This window comes from Nasonia vitripennis, chromosome 3 (assembly GCF_009193385.2).
Source record: "Nasonia vitripennis strain AsymCx chromosome 3, Nvit_psr_1.1, whole genome shotgun sequence".
Lineage (NCBI taxonomy): Eukaryota > Metazoa > Arthropoda > Insecta > Hymenoptera > Pteromalidae > Nasonia > Nasonia vitripennis.
In genome coordinates this window covers 8,095,313-8,116,012 of record NC_045759.1, presented here as the reverse complement: position 1 = coordinate 8,116,012, position 20,700 = coordinate 8,095,313, and the positions used below count along the sequence as shown (strand labels likewise).

Below are 20,700 nucleotides of genomic sequence, written 5' to 3'. Positions count from 1 at the left end.
CTTGTATGTGAGCCCTATCAGATATTAGATAAAAAATTCATCGCGCAGGCGCATTCGCTCGAATATAATCAGCACAGACTACTTTCCGCGAAAAATATAGTAGGTCTCTCGCGTGCAGAGTCAGGCAGAGCCTGTTACCGCCGAAAAATTGCCGAGATGATCCTCTCGAAACTGCTGGACACCCTTTCGCGTACCTGAAACTCGTTATCAAAAGATCCAAACGGCACAACCGCAGCGCTCGCTTTTTTTAGTCGTCGCGAGTGTCGTCTACTCCGCGCGACAGTCTACCATGCGTCTCTCAGCCAACATGGCCACCGGCAAGGGTCTCGCTGCTATCCTTCGTCCGAGGAATTTGAGCCTTATAACTCGCGGTAAGCCTCAAAATGGTCAGAATCAAGCATCGCCGAGATGCTCCGACTGCCGGCGACACTATGCCACGGGCCCGATGCCTGTCGACTCCTGGAGCGGCAGTTTCAAGGTGCACAAGTGTGAGTACATCATCTCTCTCTCTTGGCATTTACTCCCTGTGTATTACATCATTTCTCGAGGATCTTTCCACTGGTTGGGTTGTTGATTATTAATTAGCGGATGCTTGGGTTGTTTGATTCGATTGATTCTTGAGCTTTGCGCACTTTGCAATAGTGTAGGCTTTTTGGAGAACTGACGGAGAACCGGTATGTAGGCGTTGGGTTTACCTAACCTAGAAATTTTACATGTGATTTTGAAAGGTCCTCTTATCACCTTATATATACGCGATACGACGTTTCTCGATGTTTTACGTTTTCCGAATGTTTACGCTTTACTAGCTTTAATTTTTCAATTTGAGAGTTGATAACTTTGTTCCTTTATTACTGTAAAAGCAGTTTCAAGGGTAATTGTTTGACCAAAGTGCTTTATTTCTACATAGATACTGCTGCAGGTTCACTACAAAGCCATAGGAAATTTCACTTGACAAGTGAAACACTCGCAAAGAAGAGTTACTACGAAGTGTTAGGTATCTCCAGAAACTCTTCAGCAAAGGATATTAAAAAAGCCTACTACCAGCTAGCCAAAAAATACCATCCCGACACAAACAAAGATGATCCAAATGCCAGTAAAAAATTTCAAGAAGTCTCAGAGGCTTATGAAGTTCTCAGCGATGAGACTAAAAGAAAAGAGTACGACACATGGGGTGCCACATCAGAACAAATGGGAATGGGAGGAGGTCCTCCACCAGGAGCTGGCAGAAATCATGATACCAGAGACTTTAACTGGCAGTTCAAATCAACTATTAATCCAGAAGAGTTATTTAGAAAAATATTTGGAGAAGCTGGCTTTAAAAGTGGTGGATTTTCTGATTTTGAAGATTATGCAGACTCCAGATATGGCTTTGGAGCTGCCCAAGAGGTACTTTTTTGGTTTATCAATAGTATACTTTATTATTGTAAATAATAAAACAAAAATCAAATATGCTTCTGCAGGTGATAATGAATCTGACATTTTCTCAAGCTGCTAGAGGAATTAACAAAGACATCAACATTAATGTAGTTGACACATGTCCTAAGTGTCAGGGAAGTCGGTGTGAATTAGGCTATAAACCTATAAAATGTCATTACTGTAATGGCACTGGAATGGAGACTATTAGTACTGGACCATTTGTCATGCGCTCTACATGTAGGCAATGTCATGGCACTAGAGTATATATAAAGCATCCTTGTGGAGAGTGTGAAGGAAAGGGACAATGTGTGAGTTGCATTGAATTATATGTAAATTTAAAATTTATTTCTAATAGTAAATAATTTTTTTTTGCATTTATAATTCTTGGAGATGCGTACATCCATTTTTCAGACAGTCTCTAAAGATGAATATGTTTGATAGTCTTTGATTTTATAAACTGCATTATGCAACATGTTTTTTCAAGCGTTTATATCTGAGCAACATATTGTCATCAAATGACTTATTTTTAAAAGTCAACATTGAATAAATTTAATTTGATTTAGTGCTTTAGTATAATAAGTATAATTATATAACTTTACAATTGGAAAAAAATCAGCTGTAACAGAGAATGTGCTTACTCCATTAACAGGTGCAGCGCAAAAAAGTAACAGTACCGGTGCCGGCTGGCGTTGAGGATGGCCAGACTGTACGAATGGCTGTTGGCAACAAAGAGATCTTCATAACATTCCGCGTGGAAAAGTCAAAGTACTTCCGTCGCGATGGACCAGACATTCACACGGATGCGGACGTCAGCATCTCGCAGGCTGTCCTCGGTGGTACCATTCGAATCGAAGGTGTTTACGAGGTTCTGACGGTACAGATACGACCCGGTACCTCGTCGCACACGCTTATACGATTGAACGGCAAGGGACTGAAAAAGGTCAACACCGTCGGCTACGGCGATCACTATGTACAGATCAAGATCAAGACACCCACGTCACTGAATGAGAAGCAACGGGCACTCATACAGGCTTACGCGGAGTTGGAAAGTGACACGCCGGGATCGATACATGGCATCACCACGAAAAAGGATGGTAAGGAACAAAAGCAAAACAGTTGATCGGCTCTTGAGTCAACCGGAGCTTTATGAGCCTTCGAGAATCACAAACTTGCAGAGAGAGAATAAGATTGAAAGATTATTGATCATGACACTTAAAGCATCGCTTGAGTTTCTCTATACGTGTACGTGTCGTAGATTTGTAAATAAACTAGAAAATGCCTTATTGCTGCGTTTCTTTTTCGCGAGAGAGAATTTTTTTAGTGTAAGTTGCGACAGGTTTATCTTGAACACAAAGTTTCATTGTATGTATTGAAACTTAAACAAGAAATAAACGGTTTTCTAAAAAGCACTGTTGTAATTTTTACAATTCAAAGATCTTTATAAGAACACATACGTTGCTGACATAACAGACGATATTTTGTAGTATGATGCAGATTAAATTATATTTGTTAAATTAATTACTGAAGGTGAGGTATGTATAACTAAAATAGTTATTTAATTTCATATAAGGTTAGTCAAATGTGTTGTTTTGTTCAGTACTTAAAGTAAAACTTTATAACACTACTTAATGATTTCATAAATAATCAGATAATAGAAATGCATGATATTTTGTATTTATCCTAGAAAAATTCTCTTTACATTCGTTTCTAAATTATGCGACACTTTCCCATTGAGTTTTCTACAAGTATTTATTCAACATTTGTTGGTTTGTTAATTCTTTTTACTTGGTTTTTACAATGACGAGTCCGATTGCTTTTTTTAGGCATGTCGGAGAAAACTCAAGCGAGCGGAGAGAGTCATACGAGTCAAGGCGATGGGTTTCTTGATAGGGTGAAGAGGGCGATTTTTGGATAGTCTGTTATTAATAGGTGAGTGGACTCTCACCTTCGAGCATTCGTAAAACTAAATCGATTCACCATCATGCAGCTGTTCTGTTTTAACGATATTGACAACGATAAATACTTATACATAAGCTTTGTATATATTTGTAAAGAAATATAAATGTAAAATAATTTAAAACTGGCTGTTTCTAAAATTAGTATATCATACAAGTGTTTTTCTTATCGATTTATTTCTATTAGTTTTTTTTTTAAATTATTTTCATATACTAACATGATTTTCCTCAAGAAGTGCGGATGATAAAAACTTCGTGAATTAAATAAAGATTTGTTTATAACAGTCTCGGCAATATATTTTTTAGAACAATTGCGTTCATATTTCTTTAAAGCCCTAAAAAAGGGTATAGCGAAATATTACACTAAACAGAAAAATAAAAATCCATCTCTTCATTAATATTATCATTTACCAATAGAAAAATTAACTACTTTCTCAGGTACAAAGCAATGTTACACAGAGCCTTTTGATCTGATGGAATCCATTCGAGAAGCCTTAACTGATCAAAAAATTCAAACAAAGACGAAATCCTCTACACCAAGTAATCCAGCTGATAAACCGCAGGACGTGTCCGACGATGACGACCACGATGAAAAGAGCGAACGACAAAAAATGCCATAAATATATTCATAATCGACCCACAAACTGCTTGGGAACAGAAAATATCGATATTTGTGGATGTTAGCGTGCGCAAATGTCTGATTGTTATACATACGTACAAGTAATGAAAGCCTCCAAAGATCTTATTGTTATTATGTTGCCAAATGATTTTATTTCTGGAAAGACGTAATACCACTTTTAATGAATAATCGATGAGCAGCCATTATTTATTACTATTGATCGACCGCTGTAACAATTGTGGAATTGTAAATTGTAAAATAATCTTTCGATCGTTGAATATTAATAAGACGATTTTTTCCAGTTTGTACACGCCAGAGTTTCAACGTATTAAAAAAGCTCTATTTTGAACCAATCAACAATAAATTTAACTTCTTTTTGAGTTTTGATTTATGATTCAGTAGACTGTCAAGCTTCAAGCTTTTTAAACGGCTGTTCCATTTAATCAGTTGAATACAGATGATTCTCTTATGTATTACAATATCTTTATTCAGGTGCTTTTATGATCAAATAATAATTAAGAAGGTAAAAAAGGAGTAGACTGGGCATCGCTTTTTTATCTTCGTTTTTGCTTACTAAATTGAAAAGAACACCTTTTTGTTAACATCGTGTATGTTGTATACAACTTGTTCCCTAAAAACTCGTCAAGAATCTTCGATCCTTTATTTCAATGGTGGAATGTGTTATATATTTAGTTACATAAATCATAGGCGTCAAACATCTGTACAGTTAACTTTTTGTTATAAAAATCATAGAAAATATGATTTGAACGAATAAAATATGTTATTCAATTACAAGAGAAAATTATTTACAACCTTTAAACCAATCATTTTTAAAAATCAGTGCTTTGTAGAACATTTGCATCCTTGAATGTTGTTTGACTGCAGTAATGCTACATCAGTCCACGTTAAATACATTGAAAGAATCGATTACAAAGCAATCTATTTTGTTATAAAACTGTCTGAATGCATTGATTTACGTAGATTTTTAACAACTGTGTACCACCAATTTACATAAAACGAGTACCATACGCAATGACGATTAAGATACACCTTTTATATTATAAATCCTAATATATACGCGCTTTAAAAAATTATGCACAATAATAGTTGTCACTTATACAAATTATTTACAATTCCGAACAAAATACTATATTCTCAAATGTAAAAAAGAAGTATAACAATCTTTTAGATTCAGCCTTAATTTTTTACGACTGCTTAGTTGTGATATATTTTATACTTAAACGTATATTTTATCATGGTTAAGGTAGACCTAAACATAACATATACAGTGTTTATAAATTTTAGGAAAGACTAAAGCTGATTAGTGTATTGTATTTTCTACATGTGCGTATTAAGTTGCGATCATTGTATGATTTATCACAAGCTAGAAACTAATTTATGAGATAAACAATAACACGTTTGGAATCAATGATTGTCTGTTAAAAATAACATTGTGAACGATAGTATTGATTTATTGAAACAGCTTTAGTCTATTCCGTCTATTTTGGTTTTTCACTGGCATTATAAAACAAATCGCGTCAACTTCACAAGTTTCACGCAACTGCATTCAAGTCTAGAAAAATACGCCCTCACAGTCTTGCAATTAAACAATTCCATGCCATCTATCTTAAAATACTGAGAACACAGTTGAAAATCCAAATCACCTCCTCACAATAGAGTTTTTTCACTACGCTGGTACGAGCAGGCCGTATTTAAGACCAACATTGGTGAGGCTCTGCGTTGCTGAAACTTTAAGCACAGCAACGGCCATCGCGGCCAGGGTGACGGCACCTTCGAGAAATAAACCGTACAGGATGCGAACGTAGCCGGTTATCGTCGAGAGACCTCCCGCCGCAGTGAAGTCTAGCGGGTAGAGCAAACTGTCGGAAAAGGGCCGCATCCGAGCAACTCCGAAACACAGAATGCCTAGGATGTAGTACACCACTGTGATAATAAGAAATTAATTTTGCTTATTTTTTAAAAATTTTCGTTTATGCAATATTATTTCATCTACCTATAGCAGTAACAATTCATTAAATATTCGTTTTCTCTTATTATTTTACACCTTTGCAGTGCCGATTTATTATTATAGAGTTTAAAAATTGAAATGAGCCGATCAATATTGGAAAACCAATATTTTTGTATAGCGTTATTCAAAATAATCAAAGTACCTTTTATGTTCTAAAACGTGTTTTAGTTTCATTATAAAGTGTCTAAGTTATATAAATGTTTCAGAAAAGCTTCCGGGTGGTTTGATGAATATTGCAGTATGGTCATGAGTCTATTAATTTCGTTCACTGCGTAGTACATGAACTTAATTTATTTTATATGCAAAATTAATAATTCCATAAAATCGCGCAGTACTCTAAATAAACGTGACTTGCACATCAAGGTGACTCCTGCGTATCTTAAAATTTTAAACTATCAATAATTTCTATACAAGTATTTTTAAATATACAAATAAAGTACGTTTTTTTATTCATATACTTACCGATTCCTGCAAACGGTACAACCTTGACCCACATAGGCATGGGCAAGGAGTCTAAAGTTTCCTGGTCTCTACACTCGGATTTATATTTTCTGGCAATGCCGTATCTTTTCAGTCTCACGGCCAGCAACAGACCGAGATTAAGTACCAGCAGAAAATGCGCGGGTATGCCGATAGCCGCAAATATTACCGCTACTGTGCGACCGGCATTCGTTCGAGGTACAGGCGCACCAAAACCTGGTAATAAAAATATGTTTCTCTAATTGTAAAAATCAATAATTATAATCTTTGAACTATTGAAAATCCAATAATTGTAGTTCAGTCTTTGCACGCAGTAGAAACGTACCGAGTAGATCGGATACAGACACACAAAATGTATTTACCTAAAGTCGTCAGAACAGAGATAGCGAACAGGACACAACCAGGAAAGGTCCACAGTTGTCCGTTGTTGCCACCCTCGCCATATCCCGAGCTTACAGCGATAAGTAGTAGCTTCTCGTGCCTGGCGACGTATTGCCTGACTTTGTTACTCCAGAGGGGCTCCATCTCCTTTTCGTCAGCGCGAAGCTGACGCAACTCCGTCGCGAGACCCACTGCGAGGTCGCGTTGCATGTCCTTGAGCTCGACGACCTGCTGCCGTTCGCGTGGACCTTCCGTTATGTAAAACGCACCGGCGCCTAGTACTGCCCATAAGGTCAGTAGCCAGGCCAGACCTGAAGTTACAAATAAATTATTTTTTCATAACCATGAATGGAATTACTACTTTTCTTTACTTCACGTATAAATAGTTTTGTAGGTCGCATATAAGGAATACACGAGGTTCTCTAGTTATGCTGGTGGTTAAATCAATTTTTTGTGCGCGGCGCAATCTTACAGTTGCAAGTCATTAGTATGAGATTCAAGGATTGCAAAAAATCATCTTGAATGGTTTGAGTTAACTCTATTACGTTCGACAGCAGTTCATTAATTTTTGCATTGTATACAGTTTCTCGATTAAACTATAAATCGTAAAAGTTTTTTGTTAGTTTCGTACCAGGCTTAGCAGTGAGTCAAGTTTATTGAATCTATTCAAATAAAACTATCCGTACAAGTATACCTTGCAGCATTTATTTTTTAATAACAACTATCCCTGTGAAAATATTGATTCTTACTGCCAACATTATGAATTTTCTACCGAAGGTAAAAAATATTAAAGTCGGTACTAAACCTCGTTTTTGTTTAAAATTAAGTTCCAAGCGAATTCAGCGCATAAATTTAGTTTAACGAGCTGTGTAGAAGGTCAAACATAATTACTTACCAAACTGACAAAGAGCAACGCGACCGAGAAACCTAAAGTACCGATACAGCCTCGGCGATTTTTTCGGGTCGGGAGGTTTGTTTTCCTCGTCGACGATGTCCTTGAGAGTCGGGAATACCCTGAGTCTGTAAAGTATTCGGCCGATGGTTTGCACAGAAGTCGATTTCAGAGTCTTGTGAGGCAGTGTAGCTGCTGTGGTAGCCGTGACAGTGACGCTGTTGCTCGTTTCCTCGGAACGAATCGGCGGTAAACGCTCTGATATCGGCTTGGGAAAAGTTGGCGTCGCTGCGCGTTGCAGGTCATGATTTGCTGAAATTTTATAAAACGTTTTAGACGAATTCATGTTGATGAAAAAGTTTTGTTAAAAAGAGTATTCGAGCTCCGAATCACGTTGTATTGAAAGAGAGACTGACTCAGAGCAATGCAAAATGTTAGTTCTGACGATCGATGTTAATTGATTTTTGGAGCAGGAAAATTCGCGATTGGCTAGTCAAACTCAAATAAGGGAATATATACATAATGCTTAGTGTGTATGTAATAATAAGTTCTGCTTATTTTATACCGTAAATATTGTAATACTGTAGACTAAGAGTAAAAATTCACGATTTTCCGAAATTTTGTTGTTGGTACGTTTGGAATAGAATAAAAATAATTATAAATACACTCACAAAACGCTTTTACTATAATTTGCGATTCATACTATATACGTTGTATGTTTTAATTTATAAGATGATATCGTGCTCTGATAAAGCAATTCATTAAACTACATGATCGCTGTTAAGCGCAATTATACTTAATTAATTAAACGCGTCACTAGCTCGTGCTAATGAAAACATTTTAATTAGAAAATCATAATTATCGATTTTTCAAAAGTATACATACATTGCAGCAGCCGTTGCGTCAAACTATACATTTTCCAATTTTGCAATCGTACGATCAATTAAAAAGTAGACGTACACCTTACACTTTCAATTCACCTCAAAACATTATAGTCTCCGCAACGTTAAATTAAAAACTGCACCGACATCTCCACTCGCCTTCGCACTAAACACTGAATCCACTTGTCCACTTCCGTGAGTCACGCTCGAAACGAATGCCCGATTTTCGTGCCGATCGCTCTAACGGATAACCCTTTTTTCCCGACCACCACTATAACTGCAAAAGGAGGAAGGAAATTCTGAGTGCGCGCGGCATGCCGCACACGCAAGGTCATATACGGCACATCGATCGCCTACGATTCTACGCGCCTATGTGACACACACGTGCGCCTCCGGCGACTTATGCATTTTGCAGCGATGCTTGCTATTCTTACGATGTGGTAAATTACTTTTTTTGTTTCCATGTTTTCTAATCTTGCTCGGACCGAGTTGAAATATAAAACTCGATGGCATGACGAGATTTGAAAGACAAGAGCGCGCGATTTTGGTACGCACAGCTCATTATAATATTTCTCGCATACTTGTGAAACAATCGATAAAAAGTAGCTATATATAAAAAGCGCACAAAGTTAAATGCCAAGGAATCGGTTTGATATTTGACACTGACCGAGTGCAAGTACTTATTCCGCGGAACGCGAGCGACGTGGTTGGATGTTAACGCTCCGCTGAGTTGGCGCGCGTTGTCTGTTTTTAGTTTCGCTTTTTTCCAGTTTTTCCTTTTCGCTCGGCCTTCAAGGCAATTTTTACTCGCGATGAATGTGAATGAAACCGACGTCAGATTTCTTTTCAAACAGACCGAGTACAACGGTTTTGTCTCATTCGAATACATGCAAATTTTGGAGCTAGTTTTAGACGGCCTCAAACATAAAAGCCAGCCAAACCATTTTCCTTCACGGCTAGCCCACTACGGGCGATACAATCGATATCGATAAAATCTCCAGGGCACAAAAATACTCCGCGAAATCGCGTTCGTTAGAGGAGGAAAAAAAACTTCCATCAGATCCAAACAACGTGTGACTCCGGAAACGTCGCGCCGGGACTCGTAATTACGACTGTTCGTCATTTTTCCCAAGTGGCACACTCGAGCTAATTGCCACCGCTTTGGCGCCTGCACTCTCGCGAGGAGCAATGGATGTGTTGGCTCGAGCAACAGGTGATGCAGTAGCTTACCTGCCTCGATGCTCGCGCGGCAAATGATGTCGGCCTCGTTCACCTGGTCCTCCTTGATCGTCCTCGGCGACTGGTTCTCTCTGAAACGAAACAAGATTTAACGTGTAATTGTTATTTCCGGATGGGAATCGACTGTGTACTACCGAGTTAGGAGGCTCGTTTAAGTTTCTGTTTTAGAGGAAAAATACTCGTTACATAAATTTTTACTACCTATCGTTATACGCTACGAAATCCTCGACGAGGAAGTAATTTAGTTGAACAATGTTGTGTTTACCGTTCGGGCTACCCTATAAGTTTGAAAAAAAGTTAATGGCTCGTCGTGGCGACAGAAAGCCGTAATTAGATGGAAAACCAAACGGACGCGTTTATAAGCACTCGATGCGTGATGTACATCGCTCAGTTCTGATCTGTTTGTCTTCAGGGAGGATAGGCGCGTTAATGATAGCTGGAAGGAATGCTGGTAGGTATACAGGTGGAATCGATCGACGCAACGTTATATCGGATAAATGTTTAACGTTAATCGCTATTCTTGTAAGCACGTGAGGAACGTTTGAGTGATTTTTTTTTGGCGCCGAAAAAAGAAGCTAACTTGATGCAAATTAACATTGTAATATGAACCGAGTCGTTGAAGAAGACTGTGACCACAACTCTTTATGATTCTATTGAGAAAAAAAGTGTGATCATTATTTGAGGTATAGACTCAAGTAATGTACAGAGTATACGTGGCCATGCAATATTGATGTGACACTATATGTTAGCTGTGAAGAAGACGACCGATTTGTATACATCGATAACAAGCATAGCCATTGCATGACGTTTCTAGAATTCACTAAGTATATTGAGAAATCAAAATTGCTCACTTTATATTACAGCCTCGTTAAGCTCGACCCTTTCTACCGATTTGGTGCCGTTGACATTTAATATTCGACTCATCACTTATTCATCTAGCCGACTAAGATTCTAGATCCGATAATATCCCCAAAGATAAGGCATCCATCGACCTACACGTGACCTACATCCCACACACTGCTCTATACATTTCACCCCGTCTCTGTCCAAATATTGACCACGATTTTCCTCCATTCACCCTACAATACAGCCCCTCCGACACCTGCCAACGACCCTCCAGTGAAAAATATAATTCTCTCGTGTAAACTCACTTGATCCTCTCGAGCACCTCAACAGTCCCCGTAGCGGTATTAGTTTGCACATCAGCGTTAGACTCGTCATACCTGCTCTCGGTCATGGTGAGGGTGAGCTCGGTGCGGTTCGCCGCCGCGACGACGACTGCCGCGGTTTCGGCGACGATGAAAGGCCGCACGTGATTGCTGCGCCGGCTTCGACGCGGCGCGTGCTTGTGCGCCACCAGCCAGCTGGCCGAACGCGGACGCCGTCGTAGACCTTCCCTCGTGTTGCCGCGTCGGCGCGCAAGCGACTCGCGGGTGTCCAAGGAGACCGAACGAGAGACCGGTGCTGGAGGCTCTGGAAACGCTGGGATGTCCATGGCACGGGGCAACGGTCACAGATTTGATGACTGCATGATGATCATGGAGATTTGTGGCGGATGTGCTTTCGTGAAGATCTGGAACTATGAAAAATAATGTAAATTGCAGTAGAGTGTATCTAATTGGATATTCAGTGAAAGAAGTGACCGTTGCTTAATTTTTTACAGTGCACGAATTCATTTTAATTAAGGCTCTTTAGTATATATTTGTTAATTATTGCTTCAGAATCGTATACTTATATTAATTTTTCTTTTATCGCTCAATAATGTAAACAGTGAGTCGTAGAGACGTGAGTGCATATCAATGTATTACTTTTAAAAATAGACACACATACGACAACGAATTTTTTCCTTCTCTGATTGCGCATTGTTTAAAAACCATTTTTTAATTTACAGACTAATTTTTAAGAGAAATACACTTTGAAAGTAATTTTCGTTGTCATCATTGTAACGTTGACGGAAGGTGATTACATAACTTCGTTCAATTAATCGTGTAGCGAAACAAAATTTCAAGTACTTATTATTCATTCATTTTAAAATCATCTTTTCTTTTGTGATTTAACGATGAATTAAACGATTCTCTTTGTTCTTAGATGTAAGAGCAAATATAGCGTTAACTAAATGAAATATGAATCAGTATCTTTACACAATTTTGCTTGGTCAGGGACTTTCGATAAGAACTAGCATAATCAATATAACTCGTGGAGTTCTATATTTCGATATCAAAAGCTTCTCACTACTCTACTTATTACTTTTTCTTTGGGTTTAAATTGTATCTCGAGTCAGCATTCACGAATTTCCTTCGATTTTTTAAAAATCTATTTTTGTTAACAACATACCTAGAACGGAGTTAATTTTTCTTCAAAAAAACTATAACTCGCAATACATCCAACAGTTTCGCGTAATTTTTCATTTAAAAAACCCCTGACACAATGTCAAACAAACAAATAACCGAGATTTCTCACTAAACTGAATTCACAGCGACAACAATCGCGTTTCCGTCGTTTCTCCTCGACTCTCATTTTCGCAGAGCTACGCTTCTAAGTAAACGATCGTCGCGGTACTGGCAGTGGCAATGACACTAGCCGTCTATACAGCCGACTTTACACACTCGTGTCTTGTCTCACGTGGTTCTCCCCCTGCGTGCAACTTGCATTCGCGTGCATATATTGAACATACGTCTCCCTCCTCCCTCTACTTATTTGCGTCTCTTGTCTGACTGCGTACTCGCGAAGCTTTCTCTTGAGCTTTCTCTTGAGCTTGCAAGCTTCACTTGATGCTCGATGACTTTCTAAATTGAGTTTCGAGGCTGTGATGTGAATGTGCACGAAAAAGAGTTTTTAGCGATAATTTTTGAGAAAAGATCGGTTTGTGTATGATGAAATCAAGCGAAGGAATTTGTATTATAGTGAATGTCATCATTGCTCGACTTTAGTTTGCCTATACAAGGCGTCGATAAAAACTATATTTTCAATTAGGTTTAATTGGTCGATAAAGTTATTTAGAGGAAAGGAATGTAAAGCGAGTTTGCGCTGAAACAAGTGCTTTTAAATAAGTGATGATGAAATGTAGGATTGCATGCTATGCTGATAAGCGTGTTAAAGTAGGATTTTAGATGACGATTGAACTTTCGTATATGATTATTTCTGATTTTTATACTCTTTTTATTTTAGATTATAAAAATGTGCAGTGATTCTGTTGCACTGTCGGTTAGTCTTTTTCTTACTAATCAGGCAAAATTATTGTTTCGAAAGAATAATTATCTCAATTTTCTTTTCAACGATAAAACACGTCCGACTACAGTGTAATTTAGACATTGCTAAGAGCAGCGTAAGAGTTAATTTTATTTTTGTGTCGCTGACATTTTTTACAATCCGATTCGTTATGGCGATAAGAAAGCTGAATAGAGATAATTAGTCTAATTGTTATATCCAGAAATTCACTCATTTCAGCTCACTGCTCGTTTTTGATTTATAATGCCCCGTCACTACTGATGAATAATGAAGATTTGAACATTCATTATAGTACGTATTAATTATTTGGTTTGCAATCAAACGATGATTACTTTAAAGTAACTATTACAGACAATAAGTTTTCAAACTTTATACTATTAGAGTACTTAAAGAAGCTATAAGCTATTATAACAAACTCTAGTAAATTTAAGTACTGCAACGCCATCAAGTCTTGCACAAAAATCTGGGATAAATCTGTCAAGTTGGCACTATTATCTCTCGCGCGTCACCAAAACAATCATTCGTGAGCAGACTAATGATGATCAAGAACAGCGCTGACTTTGAACGTTGGCATGGTAGCTTTATTTTCGTTGGCGCGCGCGTTGATTACACTCGACTTGTATATACACGCGTACACGCTCTCCGATTTCTGCGACCGTCCCTGTTTCCCTCGTGTGTGCGTCTTTCACTATGACTCTTTGAATTCCGCCTTGTTAGGATAAGTGCAGATATTATGTCCGCTAATTGTTTCATGGTGATTTAGCAGTATTTTTGATTTATCGGGTCACGCGGTTCAATAATTCATTATTCGTGGTAGCTAGTTGTTTGTCATTATGCTTCTGATCGATAAACCTTCTATTTGTGACAATCATCTTTTCAAGAGTCCTCGATTACTCGCTCGATAGAGCACAACACACCAGTCATCCCATCGGTCCGAAGATGTGTGCCATTGTACATGAAATCCCTCGTCTCACCGCAGCCGATCGTTTCTACTGAAAACACAAACACAAGATTATACTCACGCTAAAATAAAAAAGTCGATCGATCACGTGTCAAATCCGCATAAAGCAAAACTTTCCACACATGCACTTAATCGAATCGCACTGCACTTTTATCCGAGACGCTGCATGCGCCAGTCGATTTTTCAAGCTCGAGGGCACTATATCAGCTCATCTTCCGTCTCGCGACTGCAGTGTACAGCGGCGGCATTTGGCGCGCTGCACGCGGAAGCCTCGCGCACGAGTGAGAGTGATCGGGAGGAGGAACGAGAGAAAGACGGAGAAGCGTCGGCGGTGCTGCTCGGAGGGCACTATAATTAGCCCTGGCCTTATAATCGATGATGAGCCTCGCGCGAGCGCATATCGCGCCCCGTGATCTCTCTCCCTCTCACCTATTCTTCGCGTTGAATGTGTGTACACGTATACACGGTTAAAAATAGAGGCTCGTCTGAGCGCGCGTGTGAACGGGCGCGCCGATTTTTCTTCGTCCGCTGTATGTGTGCTCGAGGTGTTGTAGGTCTCGGCTGCATTTGCATCGGGTAATATGTCGGTCGCTCGGCGAGATCGGGGCCGGAATCGCCTCGTTTTTCTCTGCGGACAAGAATTAGCTTTTGTGAATTAGGGGAAGCTTTATTTTAGCTTTACTTTGTAGGGGGAACGAGAGGAAATTTATCGGTGTTTTTTTTTACCGTGGAAGGATTTTATCGTGAAGGGATTGCTGCTTAAATGTGTCATTTGGACTTGACACCTTCGTCCGATTGAAATGTCGCTATGTGCACAAACCCTGGATTAAAAGTATAGGCCTTAGATGGCTCTATTGAACCACAGCGGAATCAGGCATCAAAAATGAAAAAAGGGTTTGCTTTTAAATTGTATACCATTATAGAGTTTCTTTCATTGAATGATAGCCGAACGAGCTATCATCATTTTTTCTGCTGTAAAATTAATAATTTTTCAAACTTACTTAATATAGTCCTTGTAAGAACCGTGTGAAAACGTTCAGAAGTAGGTTATCGAGGAAGAAATATTTTAACCCGGCTTCGGTGGATGCTTGTAATACACACGTGGAATAGTCTTGCCATGATAATCCTCCCATCCATCATTTTAGGACCTTGCATACAAAAGAGTAAATTGGCGTGCGGTTAGTATAATTTTCGTATTAATATTCTGCCAAAGTCCGCGATGTAAGCAGTATCAAACTGTTCCTTATGCTCAGATAATTTGAAGTGTTACCCTGAATGAATAAACAAAAATTAATTTAATTTGACTATACACAGCATTTATGATACTGTATACGTAATTTTATTTATAGTTGCAATTAAAAAGAAGCTCAGAAAGTTGGAAATACTCATGAAAACATAATGAAGAATCACGTATACGTGTAAACACGGGCAAAGGCGATGTCATCACGCACTATAGAATGTAAAACTCGCGACGTCACGATGTTGGGCGACAAAGCTCAATGACGTTTCGCGATGCAACAGATGTAAATTTCATGCATTAAACATGTGAGCTAAAATTATTTACTCTAGCCTCGAGCACGAGTTAACTTAATTTCGAGAATTCAACACGTGCGGCTTAGCTGTCGTTCAATAATACAGGCACAAATTTATTTATTCTTTTAGTTGTCAATTATTTATTGCTATATTTTTCTGCATGAGAATTATTCTTATAAATACGAGTACATAAGTTTGTTTTGATCTTGAGTTTTTTTAGATTTAATTCACATAATGGGCTTGAAGCTCAAAGAAAATTATGCGACTGAAATACATGCAGCTGGTGATAAAAAATTGTTCGTTTTTAGTAGTTACTCTTTGTATATTTCGATCTTGCTTTGGCAATTTTAGTTTGTCATGAAGTAAAAGCGTGGGTGCAATTAATAAGGAAACCCCGACACCCCTCTGTCTGCAACGTCAAGTTTAGATTATGATTCGTCCAACAATCATATCGGCATTAAAAAGATTTGTTTTTCAAATTCTTCATCTAATCACTAGTTATGTGTTTCCGGCTGTGAGAAATCCTTAGCGTTAAGCTAAGAAAAAATCGAAATCTCCGTCTCTAGCGCGTTTATTCAACTTTGTCATAGTCATTTACTCCGGCTGAAAAAAAAAATCCTGAGCGTCGAAGCTCAGGACATATCGAAATCTCCATCTCTAGCGCAAAACTTATAATGAAACTTTATTAGCATGTCTTGTAATTTGTCTAAGAATTATCGACTGCCATTGCTAAAAAAATATAGAAATCTCTGTCTCCAGCGCCAAGGTTCTATTTAATAAAATCTTCGGCTCTAGCTTTGAATAAAGCATTATCAATGCGTTTTTTACTTCGTCGTAGTCATTCACTCCCGGCTATGAAAAATCCTGAGTTTTGAAGCTCAGGAAATATCGAAATCCCCGCCTCTAGCGCATGTCTTCTAATAACCGTCATCGGCATATATTTTGTCATCCCCTCTCCAGGCTGATCTGCAACCGGCAAACACAACCAAAGGCTTTCGGCGATACTATGTTCCTGTGTGTCTGTACTTATATTCTAAACTTTCCGGCAATGCATAGGTATTTACTAAAGCACCTCCAAGCGCTGAAGCTCAGGGACATCTACTTTCGGGCTGTCATCAAAAACGCGACTTTATAAAATAAAAAAAGAAATATCTCAAAGAAGAAAAGACAATGTCCGGCATAAACATACCTCAACATGGATGAGATAATATTCGGCATTAAAATACCTGAAAAGACGAGAGAAAAATTCGGCTCCAAAATACTTCAACAAAAGACAGATTGTACATAGCAGAATGTTCAATGCAATCTTCTCCTATTATCCGGCTTCCAATTCGCCTTTTGCTGCCGATTTCTGATCCTGCAACTCCATTGTTCTCTCCTGAAAGTAAAACAAAATTAGTGTTAGTACTCTTTTTTATTTAGTCGTATGATGACTTTTTTACCTAGATTTTCAGTTGAACCAAATCTTCTATTTTGACTGATACATGGTACATTTCTTCCCGAATTTGCTCGTACCAGATTCTTTTTTCATCAAGCTTGTCCCAGAATTCACGTTGTCGCTGTTCTTCTTGCAGTCTGTCTTCTTCTTCTTTCTGCCTAAGCACATGCAGGATTCTCTTTTTTTCTTGTTTTCGAAGTAGTTCTTCTAACTCTTTCTCTACTAGCCGTAGTTTTTCTTTTACTCGGTGATCCTTAACTTTTTCCTGCTTCATCTCTTGTTGCAGTTTTTCCCTTTTTCGCTTCCATTCTTGTATACGACGTTGCAGGTCCTCTTTATGTCGCTTTTTTTCTAATTGATGCTCCTTGTATAATTGTTGCCATTTTATACGCTTGTCTTCTCGTCGCTTCCTTTCTGCACGACGCTTCTCACCTTCTTGATGTTTTTCTTCAAAACGCTTCTCATCTTCTTGACGCTGTTTTTCTTTTAGACGCCGCTCGTCTTCTCGCCGCTGCTCGTCTTCTCTGCGTTTCCTTTCTTCTCGTCTCTTCTGTTCTTCTCGACGTTGCTGATCTTTTAGTCGCTTCTGTTCTTCTCGCCGCATCTGTTTTTTTTGTTCGTTATCTAGCCGCCTCTGTTCTACTACTCGTCGCTGCTCGTTTTCATGTTGTTTCAGTTCCTTTTGATATTGCTCATATTGTAGTAGCTTCTGTACCTCTTGTCGTTGCTCGTGTTCTTGTTGTTTCTGTTCTTCTCGATATTTCTTTTCTTCTTCGTCTCTGGGCTGCTTGTCCTCTAGTCGTTTTGCTTCTTCAATTTTACGTTGCTGTCTTCTGTACCGCTTCTGTCTTTCTTTGATCCTTCGCTTTTCTCGGCGCTGCTCAATATGTTGGCGGTTTCTTTCTTTTTCTCTTCGTTTTTCATCTTCATGACTGAGTTTCTTCTCTGGCCGATTTTTTTCTTTTACTCCTAGCTGTTCGTCCTCTCGCCTCTGTTTATATTCTATTTGCTTTTTTTCCTCTCGTTCCTTCTCGTTTTCTCGTGACGTTTTTTCGGCTCGGTACTGCTCGTCTTTTCGTAGCTTTTTTTCCTCTACTTCTGTTTGGGGTCTTTCATCTTCTTGTTGTTTTGGCTCTTTCACTATACGTTCTTGTTTTCTTCGAGGATTCTGTTTCAACCTTTCTCTTTGTCGAATCTTTTCTTTTTCTCTGCGTTGTTCAATATCCTCATTTCTTTTAATTTCTTCTTCTCGCTGCTTTTTTGCTTCTTGGCATTTAGTGTCCTCGAGAAGCTTCTGCTTTACTTTCAGGCTCTGAGCCTTTGCGCATTGCCTGCTTGGTTCAAGGCACCGAGTTTCTTCGGTGTACGACTTATGAAACTCTTCTTGAGCTTGCACAAAAGTTTTACTTTTGTTTTCTTGCCATTGAATTTCTGTATATTGCCTATTCTGTCCATGGCGTTGAGCATCTGCAGCATACCTTCTTTTAAATTCTTCACGAGCTGCAAAAGCTTTTCTTTCGTTTTCTCGATGTTCAGCTTGAACTTCCTCGTTATATCGTCGCTCTTCATCCCTGAACCACTGCTCTCCACCACCATAATTATTTCCTCGACTAATCTCCGTTTCACGATGACAACCGGTCTCGTCCCACCAGTGGGACAGTTTCTCACACTGCTGACGATGCAACTCAGCGCAGCGAACTGGTTGTTGATAGCGCACGGTTATAAGTTGAAAGCAACCGTAGCAGCGATATGGTGGAGGATCGATTTCGGGGTTCGCGGGAATCGAGACAAATTCGCCGAGGTGATTATTCACTGCAGGGTACTGTGCGACCGGCGCGAGTTGACATGGCGATGGCTCAGACGGCCACGGGCGCCACGGCTGAAAGCTACTGGTTTCTCGTTGCAGCGTATTCGGTGGATTGCATGACGAAGTTAACAGATTTTTTGGAACGTCCGCCATCTTCGAGAGTATTTACGAATATGGAGTTCTCTTTCGAAGTCCTCGATCGACTGGAACAAAGAACACGCGACGTCAGTCGCGTAAAGGTATGCACCTATACAACATCTCTAATTCATCTACATAATTCTCAAACACACTCAACCCACGAATCTTGATCTACTCCCGTATAAATAAATCGCAACTCAAAAACCTCTTGGATAAAGCAAGTATATATACTTACGATTTCTATATGCTCACACTCGCACTCTTCCAAAATTCCAAAGCTGCGGCGGTTCTCTCGTCTCTTTTCCTTTGAGCAAAGTTGTATGGCGACGTAAGGCTCTGTCATCCTAATAATTCTAGCCAAGTCTCGCCACGGAGTCACGGAGATATGCTGCTGCGCTGCGCTGCTACTTGTGATCCTTTGTATACTTCCGTGTCGCAAGTATACGCAAAGATGGCTGGCCCCACGTGGTGGTGTCCAATAGAAGAGCGCTTGATGATGCAGCAACGTTTCTAAATTTCACATCCACAAAGAAAAACGAACATTAATATAAAGGAAATTTACGTTTCTACAAGTATTAGGCTATCAGCGTCTTCTAACAGCTCCGAGGAGTCCGAGGGCAGCGCGGCGCGAGCCAGTCGAGTCGGAAATGCACATCAGCCGGACGAGCAGCGCCGTGCGCGGGCCCGTTCGCGGCGTTGCCTTGACCAATCAGCAACGCCTTTTTTGGGTCACGTGCGGGCAAGGTTTAAGCTAGGTATCCAAGCTCTATATTCGCGTTCTGATGTTGATGTGCCTTGGCGATGAGATCTATTTACACTCGCTCGCGCGCTCTTTCTCTCTCTCTCTCTCTCTCTCTCTCTCTCTCTTGTAGGCGATGCACTAAAAGTACTCAACGATTATAATTATAATTTGTTGATTCGTGCGCGTAATTCGAGCGTGTATAGAACAATATATCTATATCTTATTTCTTTTTTACTCTTTTGGCGTGTAAACAAGCGTATTATTAGTGTTAGTACATTATGAAACAATTAAATGAAAGAAAGACTCAGTCTTAAGAATCACGCAGCACGTAGACCTTCCGGCATAGGTATCAGTTATATTTCGATAACTTCTTACACCAATCTTTACATACATATACTACATCATCGCGTCAAAATGGGACTACGATTGCGGCGACTGGTCCGATGAGAAGAATTGTCGGGAGTCGGAGGAGTGAACAATTTAATGAAATGCATAAACACGCTGAAAATTCTATTTCTGAGTTTAAATTAGAATTAAAATAATTCTTTTATACGCTGTTTTCTACTATTAATTACAATAAACACTGCATATGTAAAATAACCATCTCCAACAAATTATTCACAAACCAGCGCAGTCCCTCGATTACAATCCTCTCATCAGACAGCGCGGCAAGAAAAGTTCGAAAACAAGCTCCAGCCTGAGCTGAAATTTCCAAGGGGCCTCGCGATCGATCAGCCGCGGCCAAAGACCTCCTCTCCTCCTCTTTTTCATTCGCGACTTTGCACAGCCACTTTTATCGATCGCTCGCTACATCTGACTATTTCATGTACCTGGCTTCTCGCGTGATGTTACCGAATTCCGACTCGATTATAGTCTTTTAGAGCTTTTCGAGAAAATTTTAGTCAAGTCGTCGGTACGTCGTGCCTGTATTATAGGGAAAAAAGTAGCTGGCAATGGCTAT

General features: G+C 39.3%; 3 protein-coding genes and 1 long non-coding RNA gene across 21 annotated transcripts; 2 read left to right on the top strand and 2 right to left on the bottom strand.

Moving 5' to 3' along the window:
• Positions 1–61: 61 nt before the first annotated feature.
• On the top strand, positions 62–4,782 carry LOC100121882 (protein tumorous imaginal discs, mitochondrial). 3 transcript variants are annotated; one of them, XM_016983982.3, is made up of 6 exons: positions 66–488; positions 908–1,386; positions 1,461–1,724; positions 2,066–2,510; positions 3,240–3,345; positions 3,810–4,782. In XM_016983982.3, exons 1-5 carry the CDS (start codon positions 290–292, stop codon positions 3,329–3,331), a joined length of 1,479 nt encoding a protein of 492 aa, XP_016839471.1. In that variant the 5' UTR covers positions 66–289; the 3' UTR covers positions 3,332–3,345; positions 3,810–4,782. The 3 variants fall into 3 exon arrangements, with proteins under 3 accessions (XP_001605490.2, XP_016839471.1, XP_016839472.1); XM_001605440.6 differs by lacking the exon at positions 3,240–3,345 and having other exon boundaries at positions 62–488; XM_016983983.2 differs by lacking the exons at positions 3,240–3,345; positions 3,810–4,782 and having other exon boundaries at positions 81–488; positions 2,066–2,822.
• Positions 3,762–14,471, bottom strand: LOC100679891. 12 transcript variants are annotated; one of them, XM_032598607.1, is made up of 8 exons: positions 14,204–14,399; positions 14,038–14,112; positions 11,044–11,471; positions 9,884–9,963; positions 7,776–8,084; positions 6,862–7,191; positions 6,482–6,715; positions 4,123–5,934 (listed from the first exon to the last, which is right to left on the bottom strand). In XM_032598607.1, the coding sequence occupies exons 3-8, from the start codon at positions 11,385–11,387 to the stop codon at positions 5,678–5,680; spliced, it is 1,554 nt and encodes a 517-aa protein (XP_032454498.1). In that variant the 5' UTR covers positions 11,388–11,471; positions 14,038–14,112; positions 14,204–14,399; the 3' UTR covers positions 4,123–5,677. The 12 variants fall into 12 exon arrangements, with proteins under 12 accessions (XP_032454499.1, XP_032454500.1, XP_032454498.1 ...); XM_032598610.1 differs by having other exon boundaries at positions 4,299–5,934; positions 11,116–11,471; positions 13,973–14,112; positions 14,230–14,469; XM_032598604.1 differs by having other exon boundaries at positions 4,299–5,934; positions 11,116–11,471; positions 14,204–14,397.
• A 139-nt stretch (positions 14,472–14,610) lies between these two features.
• LOC116416802 lies at positions 14,611–16,230 on the top strand. Its single transcript, XR_004227132.1, has 2 exons — positions 14,611–14,975; positions 15,092–16,230. It is a non-coding gene; the product is annotated as an uncharacterized LOC116416802 (long non-coding RNA).
• LOC100121917 (trichohyalin-like) lies at positions 15,083–19,710 on the bottom strand. Of its 5 annotated transcripts, XR_001728987.3 has the most exons (5): positions 19,596–19,710; positions 19,233–19,507; positions 17,057–19,062; positions 16,804–16,992; positions 15,376–16,723 (listed from the first exon to the last, which is right to left on the bottom strand). XR_001728987.3 is itself a non-coding variant. In XM_001605474.6 (3 exons), the coding sequence occupies exon 2, from the start codon at positions 19,010–19,012 to the stop codon at positions 17,057–17,059; it is 1,956 nt and encodes a 651-aa protein (XP_001605524.2). In that variant the 5' UTR covers positions 19,013–19,062; positions 19,233–19,696; the 3' UTR covers positions 15,376–16,992. The 5 variants fall into 5 exon arrangements, 1 of the variants encoding a protein (XP_001605524.2); XR_001728989.3 differs by lacking the exon at positions 15,376–16,723 and adding an exon at positions 15,083–15,229 and having other exon boundaries at positions 16,841–16,992; positions 19,233–19,696; XR_001728986.3 differs by having other exon boundaries at positions 19,233–19,696.
• Between the last annotated feature and the right edge of the window lie 990 nt (positions 19,711–20,700).